The 12,821-nt window shown below is 35.8% G+C and overlaps 1 protein-coding gene across 1 annotated transcript; it reads left to right on the forward strand.

Moving 5' to 3' along the window:
• Positions 1 to 723: 723 nt before the first annotated feature.
• On the forward strand, positions 724 to 1,831 carry LOC111526141 (interferon alpha-10). The gene has a single exon (XM_023191707.2). It carries the CDS (start codon positions 856 to 858, stop codon positions 1,423 to 1,425), a length of 570 nt encoding a protein of 189 aa, XP_023047475.2. The 5' UTR covers positions 724 to 855; the 3' UTR covers positions 1,426 to 1,831.
• The last annotated feature ends 10,990 nt before the right edge of the window (positions 1,832 to 12,821 follow it).

Consider the following 12,821-nt stretch of genomic DNA (forward strand, 5'->3'; position numbering starts at 1 on the left):
ATTACTTAGGTTTGATCCTCAGTTCTTCAGGATGTTTTGTAGACTTTGAGAATTAAATGCATATAGCTTATATTATATGATTTATTTCTACTAAAGTTAGTCAACACATAAATATTTATGTCAAGTGCTGAAAAGAAAAAAGTGTTGGCAATATCTGCATGAATACTGCAGCTAGTGAATTTGCAAATTATTTTCTCATATAAAGCAAAATTCAAAGCTTCATACACTATAAGAAAAATTTTAAAAAATTATTCATATTTTTAGCAGTTTTGAATGATTAAGTATGTAATTACATTCACATGATTAATGTGTATTTATATAGATTTTTATTTTGCATATGTAATTTGATACAACAAAATTTACATGAACAAATTACATTAAAAGTTATTCCACAAATATACTTATCAAATTAAATTAAATGTCAATAGCTTTTAAACTTAGATTTTAGGTTAACTTTTCTGTCATTCTTAACTTTACATTGAATAAAAAGAGCAAAGTTTATAGTTTTTATCTGTGAAGTAGAGGTATACATAGTATACATAAATAGATATGCCAAATCTGTGTTATTAAAAGTTCATGAAGATTTCGATTAGAAAAAATTACCATAAAATGTTTTGAGTGCAGGGGAAAAATAGGCAATGATGAAAAATAATTAAAAACATGTTTAAACACATGTAGAGAGTGAATAAAGAAAGCAAAAACAGAGATGGAAAGTAAAACTAGAGCATTTAGAAAATGGAAATTAGTATGTTCACTATTTAAGACCTATGCCCAGAGCAAAGCCTTCAGAAAACCTAGAGTCCAAGGTTCAAAGTTACCCACCTCAAGTAGCCTAGCAATATTTGCAACATCCCAATGGCCCTGTCCTTTTCTTTACTGATGGCCGTGGTGGTGCTCAGCTACAAATCCATGTGCTCTCTGGGCTGTGATCTGCCTCAGACCCACAGCCTGGGTCATAGGAGGGCCTTGATACTCCTGGCACAAATGGGAAGAATCTCTCCTTTCTCCTGCCTGAAGGACAGACATGACTTTGGATTCCCCCAGGAGGAGTTTGATGGCAACCAGTTCCAGAAGGCTCCAGCCATCTCTGTCCTCCATGAGATGATCCAGCAGATCTTCAATCTCTTCAGCACAAAGGACTCATCTGCTGCTTGGGAACACAGCCTCCTAGAAAAATTTTCCACGGAACTTTACCAGCAACTGAATGACCTGGAAGCCTGTGTGATGCAGGAGGTTGGAGTGGAAGAGACTCCACTGATGAATGAGGACTCCATCTTGGCTGTGAGGAAATACTTCCAAAGAATCACCCTCTATCTGATGGAGAAGAAATACAGCCCTTGTGCCTGGGAGGTTGTCAGAGCAGAAATCATGAGATCCCTCTCTTTTTCAACAAACTTACGAGAAAGATTAAGGAGGAAGGAATGAAAGCTGGTTCAACATGGAAATGATCCATATTGACTAATACACCATTCCACACTTCCATGACTTCTGCCATTTCAAAGACTCATTTCTGCTATGACAACTACACGAGTTGAATCAAAATTTTCAAATGTTTTAAGGAGTTTAAGGAAACATCATGTTTACCCGTGCAGGCACTAGTCCTTTACAGATGACCATGCTGATAGATCTATTTATCTATCTATTAAAATATTTATTTATTTATTTATAAGATTTAAATTTTTTCCATATATTATTATGTATACTTTTACATTGTATTTGTTATATTGAAATATCTTCTTTATATTTAGTCAGTATATTATTTTGCTTTTTTATTAATTTTTAGTATTAAAACTTCTTGTATTATTTGTTTATTCTTTAATAAAGAAATACCAAGCCCAAATGTGCAATCTCATTAAAGAATGCGTGGTACAATTCATTTACCCATCATCATTATATCCAAATTGTAAGTAAAAATTGACTTTCTCTAAGCCAAGTTTTATATTGCCTTTAGGATATCTAGGTGAACATAACAAACATAGTTTTCGCTTTCTTGTGTCTTTTATTTTTGTAAGGAAAATAACAACTCTACTTTCTAATACCTGGTACATTAAATGCTATAGTGAGAAGAAATAAAAACAAATGAAATTCAGTAAAACTGAAGGAAGGCATATCAAAAAAATTTTTTTAAAGTAGTAGATATCCTCTATATTAGAGAAATAGACATCTAAGTGCAAGTGTCCATTGGCAACCTGATATTTTTGTCTGCAATTTAGAAGCAATACTATGAAGTGAAAACCTGGAAACAGAAGTTGTCACATAGGTTGAATAGAATGAGAAAAAGACTTAAAATTTATTCCTGCAAACTTGAACTTTAAAGGGAGAGAAGAACCAGGAAAGATTTGGAATGGCCATGCATTGGGACAAGACAGAATGTTGTTAAGAGTATATTTAAAAGACTGAAACTGCTTAGAAGAATCAATGCATTCATGCAAAATGTGGATCGAAAGTGTCCACTACATCTGGAAAATAGATGGCATTGTCACTGGTAGAGCTAGTTGGGTGGAGTTAATCATTGTGGAGTAAGCTGGAAGAGCGAATCAGAGAAGAGAAATCAGTGACAATACATACAGAAAATGATCTTGAAAACTTTGTTTTCAGAATTGGAGGAGAGAAATAGAGTGGGACTTTGAAAAGAATGTAGATTTTTTTCTCTGAATAATTTTTACTTTAAAAAATTTATTTGTCTCTGGATAGATTTTGTGAATTTGATGGACTGCCAAACCACTTTAATATGTTTAATATTTTGATTTGAAATTATGACATTTTAATTAATTATAATAATTTATCATTATTTTTCTTCATTACTTTGATCCATACTATGTTAAATGTCATTAAACTGCTCTGTCGATTGAAACCATTCACTACAGTGGGAACACAGATCAATGCTGACCTTATGAGAACTGGACAAGTGGAAGTAATAAGCAGAAACTGGATCCAAAAGGATCAGTTGAAATTAAAGAGCAAATGCAAAACATCCTCTCATAACTTTCCATTTCAATGAAAAAAACAAAAATAGTAATCATGAGATGTTGAGGACAAGGGATTCTCTCATCAGAAGCTTAAAAAAGGGATATCAAAAAAGGAAACAAACATTTGCTTTATTTAGTTACATATTTCCAAAAAAATTGCATAATATGGCATAGAAACATGCCGTTTTAAAACATAATCTGACCGAAATTTTCTCATATCTTTTGACATTTCTTCTTTGATCCATGAATTACTTAAAAGTGTATTATTTAATGTTCAAATATTTGGGAGTTTTTCAGATATCTTTATGCTACTAGTTTTTGTTTTTGTTTTTGTTTCTGATTTTGTTTTTGAGATGGAGTTGCACTCTGACGCCCAGGCTGGAGTGCAATGACGCAATCTCGGCTCACTGCAACCTCCGCCTCCCGAGTTCAAGCGATTCTCCTGCATCAGCCTCCCAAGTAGCTGGAATTACAGGAACCTAATTTTTGTATTGTTAGTAGAGATGGAGTTTCGCCCTGTTGGCCAAGCTGGTCTCAAACTCTTAACTTCAAGTGATCCACATGCCTCAGCCTCCCAAAGTGCTGGTATTACAGGCATGAGCCACTGTGCCTGGGCTATGCTACTGTTTTCTAGGTTTGGTTCGCTTGAAATTAAAGAGCATACTCTATCATTTAAATTCTTTTCATTAAACAGAAACTTGTTTATAACCCAGCATATGATCTATACTGGTGTCCAAAAGAAGTCTGTAGAAAAGCACATTATATATAGCAACCATTTTACTACGTATATCAAAATATAAAGTCAATTCTGCTTTCTAATGAGTAGTGTGTTCATGGTATAATTTTTCCATCTTTAACTTTAACCTATCTGTGTTTTTATATATAAAGTTGGATCTTTTTGTTTGAGTCTTATTTTCGTTTGCTTGGTTTTTGGTTTTTATTTTGCTTTTGTTTTCCCAGTATAGCAATCTCTACTTTTTTATTGGAAAGTTTAGACAATAAACATTTAATCTAATTATGTATATGTTTGGGTGTATGTTTCCCATCTTGCTTATTTTATTTCTTCCTGTGGTCCTTGTTCCCTTCTTTCTTAATTTCTTGCCTTCTCCTAAATTAGTTTACTGTTTTTAATACTTCCCACTTATCTCCACTATCATTTTATCTGCTATTCTTCTAGTCTGTTTTGTTTAAATTTTAGTTTTTTTGTAGTATTCATCACATAATATTTTAAATTATCATATAGTACCTAGAAATTGAGCTATTGTGATGTATTTATTACTGCTACATGTGTTTTATATCACTGAATAAATTTTTTTGTTTTTTTATTAAACAGTCTAATACTTTACATTATTTTGTGTAGCTCCAAGTTTTCATCTGATATAATTTCATCTCTGCTTGAAGAGCATTTTTAAACGATATTTGTAGTATAGGTCTGGTAGTGATAAATTCTCTTAACTTCTGTTTCCCTGAAAAAGTCTTAATTTTACTTTCATTTTTGAAGTATATATTTGCTGGATATAACATCCCAGATTAACAAGTTTGGTGTTATTTTTTCCTTTCAACTTTTAAACATGCCATTTAATTGGCATCTACCTTGCATGCTATTTAATGAGATGTTTGAAAGCATTCTTATCTTTCTTTATATGTAATGTGTTTTTTATCATTAACTGCTTTTAAGATGTTTCTTTATCACTTGTTCTCAGCAATTTTATAATGATGTGTTTTGTTGTGGTTTTAAATATATATTCGTGTTTATGCTGCCTGAAATTTACTGAGCTTCTTGAATTCATAAATTTTTTTGTTTTGTTTTAATCCGATTCAGGAAATCACCTGACATTATTTCTTCAAATATTTTCATTAACTCCTCTCTTCCTGCTTCTGGCACTCCAAGTATCAGAGGTTCATTTCATTCCATGCTTCCTTTTTGACAGATTCTACTGTTTGTCTTTAAAGTAACTGAGCTTTACCTCTACACTTAATTATCTCATTTAAAGTATTACATTTTTCATCTCAAAAAGTTGATATTGATTTTTATTTATATCTTCTGTTTGCTTTCTTCACTAAACCTCCAGGAAGAAAGTCAGGTAAGTTATGAAACACAAGATTTTTGTTTGTTTGTTTGTTTGCTTGCTTGCATTAGGGTCACATTCCAGAGCTGTCTGTCATCTAAGTTCTGTAAAATTATGCTGCATATATTTTTTTGTCAGTTCTGTCATTGTTAAGGTAGTAGGACAAGCTCAAACCTTCTTAATAAATAGTTAATAAAACTTGTACTGTACAAATTATCTTTCAAAAAATCTAATCTTATGTCTGTCCTGTATTCCATCAAGATCATATTTTCATCTATTGTTTGACAGGAGACTTTGCATTGATTTTTAGTAATCACGATCACCATAGAGTCATTTTATTGAAATATCACTTTTACCATTTTAATATCAGATAAGTTGTTTCTCGTAAATATAATTACCAATATAATATAACATTTTTTAGGAATCATGTGTTTTAATAATCTAGTTACCTAAGTTTTCTTTTTGTTACATTGTTTTTACTGTTATTTAAAAATGTGCCTCAGCTGAGTGCAGTGGTTCACACCTGTAATCTCAGCACTTTGAGAGGCCAACGCAGGCCGATTGCTTGAGCCAGGAGTTTGAGACCGGGCTGGGCAACATGGAAAAATCCCATCTCTCCAAAAATAAACAAACGAAACAAAACAAAACAAAAATTAGCTGGGCATGGTGGCGCATGTCTTTAGTAACAGCTACCAGGGAGGCTGAGGTAGGAGAATGGCTTGAGTCCAGGCGGTCGAGGCTGCAGTGAGCCATGAGTATGCCACTGCACTCTATCCAGCTTGGGCAACAGAGTGAGACACTGTCTAAAAGAAAAAAAAAAAAACAAAAACAATCTTTATTATTCTCATTATTCGTATCTATCACTTCCTTTCTTTCTGACTAAGTTAAGTCTTGGTCTATAAGTAGAACAATGATTTCATAAAAATTGTTGACTTTTAGGGATTCACAAATAATCAATTTATAATGAACATAAGAATCTGGGACAGTTCCTTTGTAAGATGGAAAAGTGAAACTGCATCAGAATACTTCTCTTCCCCAGTATTGAAATTAAAGAGGAATAGGGTGAAAATCAGTTTAAAAATACAGCAACATCCATGAATGAAAGATGGCCAATGAGCAAGAGCGTATAATTTGGGGATTAAAATGTATCAAAATTTCAAACTATAAAATTTAAGTAATTACTTATGGAATATAGAATTCTGCATTCAATCTAGATTCTGCCAGGACACATCTGTGATCCTAGGTAATTCAATTAGCCCCTCTGAGCCTCAGTTTTCACAAATGTAAAATAAGATGGAAATAGTCCTGGAGTTTCTGTATCAGAAAAACTAAAACATTTTAAAGCACTTAGCAGAGTATCTTCCAGAGTGCTTAAGAGATGGTGACTATTTTCTTATTGATTCATACAGATCTACATAAGAATAGTGAACTCTCCTATTCCACTGTCTGTAAGTGGCTGCAAAATGCTGACAGTCTAAAAAAAGAGAAATGGGAATGGGAGTTCTGAAGAAGGCTCAAAGTTAGATACCATTTGACACTGAAGATATATAATTAATACTTAATCAAAAATTGATGGTTTGTAAATATCTGGTACAGGGATTAGTCTCCTAAACTGAAGTTAAAAGTGTATATATTATATATTAATATGTATAACATATATTTAATATAATAAATATTTAACAATATATTACAGAGTACATAATATATGGTACACAATACATATAATATATAGTAGGTAATACATAATATATACAGATATGTGTATATATGTGTGTATATAAATGCCTACGCACATTTGTGTGCATACACACACACACACAGACTTCATTTGCTAATTCTGTTGCCTGCCGCACTTTTCTTTCCTCCCTGCTTAATGGATCCCATTCTTTCATTCCCATATCGTAATAGTTTCCTCCCTCTCCAGTGTAGAAATCTCCAGTGTGCCCTCCACATTCACTCCTCATTAACCTGCACTGCCCACTCATATAGCTGCTTTCTCTTCCATTATGGTTTCTGGCTGTCGATTTCTCCCTAAAGTGTACACAATTACCAATTGAAAAAAATAGTTGAGTGCACATTTTTGGTTTTTCAGAAACTCATGTATGAGAGGCCTTTTTCTCTCCTGGTAAGTATTTTTGGAATTAAGGGAATATTCCTGTTACAATGACATAATAGCAGTTGTAGCAAAAACGAAATAAGAGGGCAGGATCCATTTTACCCTGGAGGTTATCAAAAGATTTACAGATGAAGAGAGCCACCTACTGATCGTGACCGACAGAAACAGTAGCCAAGTCTGGCAAGCAGCCTTCTCCTCTATGCACAATCCTGTTCCCTGGCAGATTTTTCTCCAGAGCTAAAAGGGGCTCTTTCCTGAAAAGAATTGACCTCAATTCTGAAAGTTCATTTCCTTAGCTTTGTGTCTTACAGAGGGGAAATAGTGCCAGCTTCAAGCAGGACAGTTCCTCCTTTTTGGGCAATGGGCAGCTATGTGGAGAAAGAAAGGGTCAGGATGTGTCCCTTGCCTCCAGCCTACTCAGGCTTCCAGGACCTCCTGACATGTATTGAGCTACACTAGGAATCTGTACAACCTGCCCATCTGGGTATAGAACTGCAAGGAAAATAAAGAAAATCCTCTTGTTTGATATTACGTTACTTCTTTTTTAAAAAATACCTTGCTAATTTACAAATTCACTCCTATGAGATCATGTCACTTGATTTTGTAGTTAGGAGAAAATTCTCATTGTTGCTTTGAATTTTGACAGACTTGTATCCCTTCCAGTAGTAGTAAGATACAGCAAGACATAAGTAAAGGAATTTCAGAGACTATAATAATTGCCAAATGAAAGCATGTGGTCCATTGGGTAAAATTTAGGAAGCATTAGTTTGTGCAATGTTGTAATTGAAGAAGTTAATCAGGAAGTTTGTGTGAATTGCTCAGCTAACAGGAAGGGGCTTCAGTGGAGGAGGAGTCTTTCAAATGTTTGCTCACATTACAAACCCAATATTTAGATTTCTTCTCGCTAGATGGGAGGAGGGATGAGTTGGGAAACTCAAAGTTATAATATTTGACAATATTTTTATCCTTGCGTTTCTTTCTTTGTCCACTGTTTATGGGGGTTCAGTTTAGGAGCAGGCAAAAAAAATATTTCTGGACTCATCTGGGTCAGTCTCTCTCTCTTGCTCTCTCTCCCTCTCTCTCTCTCTCTCATTGCTTAACACCTTTCAAATATTATGACCCCTTCAATTCTTTGGCTATTTCTTTATGCTGCTTATTTTTCTAATGTAATTTTACTTTTTTGTTGTTTGTCATTTTATGTTCGGTGAGCAAACATTCCATGATTTTGCTCTGCATTCTCACCTTACCCTGAAAAACTCTGTAATTATATCCCAATTATATCCAGTGTTAAAAGAAAAAATTTACACAAGTTACATTTCGCAGAGTTTAATCGAGCAAAAACTGATTTGCAAATGGGGTGGCTCTCAGAGCAGAACATGTTCAGAGAAATTTGAGACTGCCCCATGATGGGATTACATTTATCAACAGAAAAAGGAAAGTGATATACAGAAAAAAAGAAGTGAGGTACATAAAATGTTAGACTGGTTATAGCTTGGCATTAGTCTTATTTGAACATGGTTTGAATAAGCAACCACCTGTGATTGACCGAAGCACAAGTGTGATGATTGGCTGGGACTCAGCTATTCATTACAGAAGTATACTCCAAATTAGGCTTTCAGATTATTTAGGTACTAAGTTACATTACAATTCATTATGTAAGAACTACGTGAGTACAGAAGGTCTCTCAGGCTAAATTTAGTTTAACAAACTTTTCTTTGTGGTTAGCCGGTCAATTTTGAGAAATTGACCATAACTTTTGGTGTTGTTGCCACTCTCTGTTATCATTTTAAATGGACGTCTTTGGTCTCAGTATGAAATTCACAATTTTCAACAACACATTAGTTGAAAAATTATTTATGTTCTTGCTGATCTAGTTAAAGTAAGATCATTAAATGTTCAATGGATGGCTGCATACAAAACATTTAAGACTTGAGAGGATACAGTGCACCACGGGGAATATTATGATGACTATCAAGAGGATAATTTCAAAAACCCAAAGGGTACTCCTTAACAAAAGTCCTTGTGAAATAAACTGAATCAAATCAAACACGTCAAAGTGCAGGCAACCTAGGCAGTTACGCAGTATTTGAGTCTAATTTTTTCCCAAATTAAAAATTAGCTTCCAATTTTATATAATCAGTACCCAACTACCACCAAGAGCAAGACCCCAGGAGTCCCACTAGGGAAACTAGCTTGTCTTTGTCTATTTGAAGGTTAGTCCTAATTCTGGTTATTGACTATTTTGGCCTCTGATCATATGAGCTATTATGGGACATTCAGGGAAAGTTAATCAAAAGGCAGGAGTGAGCCAAGCCAAATAGAATGATCTAAACTAGTGAGGAGGCAGAATGGAATAAGCAGATTCTCCACAGACCCAGCCCTCAGTGGCTGGAAAAAGGAAAACCTAGTTGTGCTTGAGCAAGGATCAGTTAAATTTATGTACCCATAAATCTTCATAGCTACTGAACAAAACCCAATGGAAATTGACTTTGTTTTGTGGTTTATTTATAGCATGCTGTAAGGGTGTATAACCACATTTGCTGAAAAAGGACTTTATTGGATTTAATCTGGTGACATTATACAAGCAATTACTTTTACCAACATGGTAATTCCTAAGTCTCAAAAGTGTATTACCTGGAAGCAAAATATCCTTTTTTTTCAGGCAACACTTGAATAGGTTTTCTATATTTGGTAATGATCAGATTATTAATTGGAAAGTTTAGAGTGCTATTTCTACTGAGTGTAAAAAATCAAGTAACAGTGATGTTCAGAGCTTCAAGATTAGCTTTTCACTCTTCCGTTGAAGTGTCAGCGTGACTCTCATTGAGAACACAGACATTGGCATTAGTAGATTTGTTTTCTGACTTTTTTTGGTAGTAGCCCACAAACCCAACAATTGCTCTGGTTTTGTGTTAGAATATAAGCTTAAGCTAAAGCTTGCACTGATTATGGTCCCATGTACGTTCCTGTACAAAAAAAAAGAGAAATGATTAGGACAGCATGAAGTTAGGTATGCAGTTCCAAGAATCTGAAGGAGTTTTTTTGAGTTGTGAGATGTGGACCAAAGGTTTGAGGCCTTGAAGCTTTACTGCAGTGTAGGTGATAAGAAGAACTTGGTATGGTCCCTTAAAATGGAGTTCAAAGTCGGTATTCCTCTGATGTCATTTCTAAAAGACACAAACTCTAGGTTCTAGGTCATGAAGAATTTGATTGCCCTTAGTTGGTGGATCATGAAAAACTTCTGTGAGACAGAGAGAGACCAAGATGACCAATTAGATACAGCCAGGAAGAACTTCTCTCACCAAGAAAGACCAGATCATCAAGTAGACTGGCACATTTTAAACAGATCTTTGGAAAGAAGGCATGAAGAGTGGATGGAGGGATGATGCAGACCCCAGGCTGAAAGGGGAGGAAGTTGGGAACCCTGCATTGGGTTGCCAAGCTCCAGGACTCATTCCTGACTTGAAGCAGCTTCTGGAGAAGGGGTGAGTAAAACAGGTGTAGAGTGAGCCACTCTTGTCATGGACCTCTGGAACCCTAGCTTCAGGAGACCCCATAACCCCCACAGACATTTGAGCTGGCAGGGATAGCTACCTGGAGAGTTGAAAAAGACAGAACTCCAGCCTGCATGGAGCTGGGGGTTTGTGTAGGAAGAGCTGCAATGGAGCACAGCTCATTCCCCAAGGCTCACATGCTCCTCTAGGTGGCTTTAGCCTTTTTTGGCTGCTGGACCTGGATGGACAGGGCTATCTTTCCCATGGGATGGATCAGTCCAATATGAGCACCCCAAGATCTGCCAGGCTATCCCAGTGACTCTGCCTGTCTACACCCACTTTCAGCATGGCCTCTACTGCCAAGCCAGGGCACTTGCCAGTGGGCACTGCCTTAGTTCTTTCACCAAGAGACCCTACCTAATAATTAGAGAACTGCAAACGTTCTCTAATTATTATTATCTCTCCCACCCACAGCCCTCCCCGACCAGGGCTCACTCACTGTAGACTTTCCCTGCTGCTTTCCCAGCATGTCATACATGGGAGCCCCTGCTGCCCACCACCTCCCCACTGAAGTATTTTTGGCAGCATCCCTCATTCGAGTGCTGTTGCCAGCATACAAGGAACACCTTGGCCTCAAGGTTAAGTATAGCAGATGCTTAACCTTGAGGGACCAGAGAAAAAAAGCCATAGTCCTGATCCCAGCACCCCCACACCCCAGCATTAAAACATGAAGTTCAGGAGTGCTGAGCTGAAACTTGTACCCCTGAAATCATTCAGAAATGAAACCAATCAACTAAACCCAACTTATACCATAGTCAAACTCTCAAGGGCATCAAAGAATGTAAAATTTTAAAACCCCACCCAAAGGACAGCAACTTTAAAGACTATAAAGGAATATCAACTTATACCGATGAAAAAGAATCAGCACAAGAACTCTGGCAATTCTAGAAACCAGAGGGTCTTCTTACCTCCAAATGACCATACTAGCTTCTCAGCAGTGGTTCTTAATTGATGGCTACAACGACAGACATAGAATTCAGAATCTGTATGGAAATGAAGACCATTGATATTCAAGAGAAAGTTGAAATCCAATCCAAGGAATGTAAAGAATCCAATAAACCAATACAAGAGTTGAAAGATGAAAAAGCCATTTTGAAAAAGAAACGGCTGATCTTCTAGAGCTGAAAAACTCTTACAAGAATTATATAACACAGTCAGAAGTATTAACAGCAGAATAAACCAACCTGAGGAAGGAATCTTAGAGCTTGAAGACTCAGAGCTTCCCCAACCTTTCTAAAGAAGTTGACATACAAATTCAGGAAATTCAGAGAACCCCAGCAAGAAACTATACAAAATGAACATACCAAAGACACATAGTCATCAGATTTTTTGACATTAACATGAAAGAAAAAATATTAAAGAAAGCTAGAGAGAAGGGGCAGGTCACCTACAAAGGGAACCCCATCAGGCTAACAACACACCTTTCAGCAGAAACCTTACAAGCCAGAAGAGATTGGGGGCCTACATTCAACATCCTTAAAGAAAAGAAATTCCAACCAAGAATTTTATATCTAGCCAAACTAAGCTTCCTAAGCAAAGGAGAAATAAAATCCTTTTCAGATAAACAAATGCTAAAGAAACTTGTTACCATCAGACCTTCCTTACAAGAGGTCTTTAAGAAAGTGTTTAACATAATTTATAATCCTTTGAGTATATACCCAGTAGTGGGATGGCTGGGTCATATGGTACATCTAGTTCTAGATCCTTGAGGAATTGCCATACTGTTTTCCATAATGGTTGAACTAGTTTACAATCCCACCAACAGTGTAAAAGTGTTCCTATTTCTCCACATCCTCTCCAACACCTGTTGTTTCCTGATTTTTTAATGATTGCCATTCTAACTGGTGTGAGACGGTATCTCATTGTGGTTTTGATTTGCATTTCTCTGATGGCCAGTGATGATGAGCATTTTTTCATGTGTCTGTTGGCCGTATGAATGTCTTCTTTTGAGAAATGTCTGTTCATATCCTTTCCCCACTTTTTGATGGGGTTGTTTGTTTTTTTCTTGTATATTTGTTTGAGTTCTTTGTAGATTCTGGAAATTAGCCCTTTGTCAGATGAGTAGATTGCAAAAATTTTCTCCCATTCTGTAGGTTGCCTGTTCACTCTGATA

Source organism: Piliocolobus tephrosceles, chromosome 14 (genome assembly GCF_002776525.5).
Source record: "Piliocolobus tephrosceles isolate RC106 chromosome 14, ASM277652v3, whole genome shotgun sequence".
In the NCBI taxonomy this organism is placed as follows: Eukaryota; Metazoa; Chordata; class Mammalia; order Primates; family Cercopithecidae; genus Piliocolobus; species Piliocolobus tephrosceles.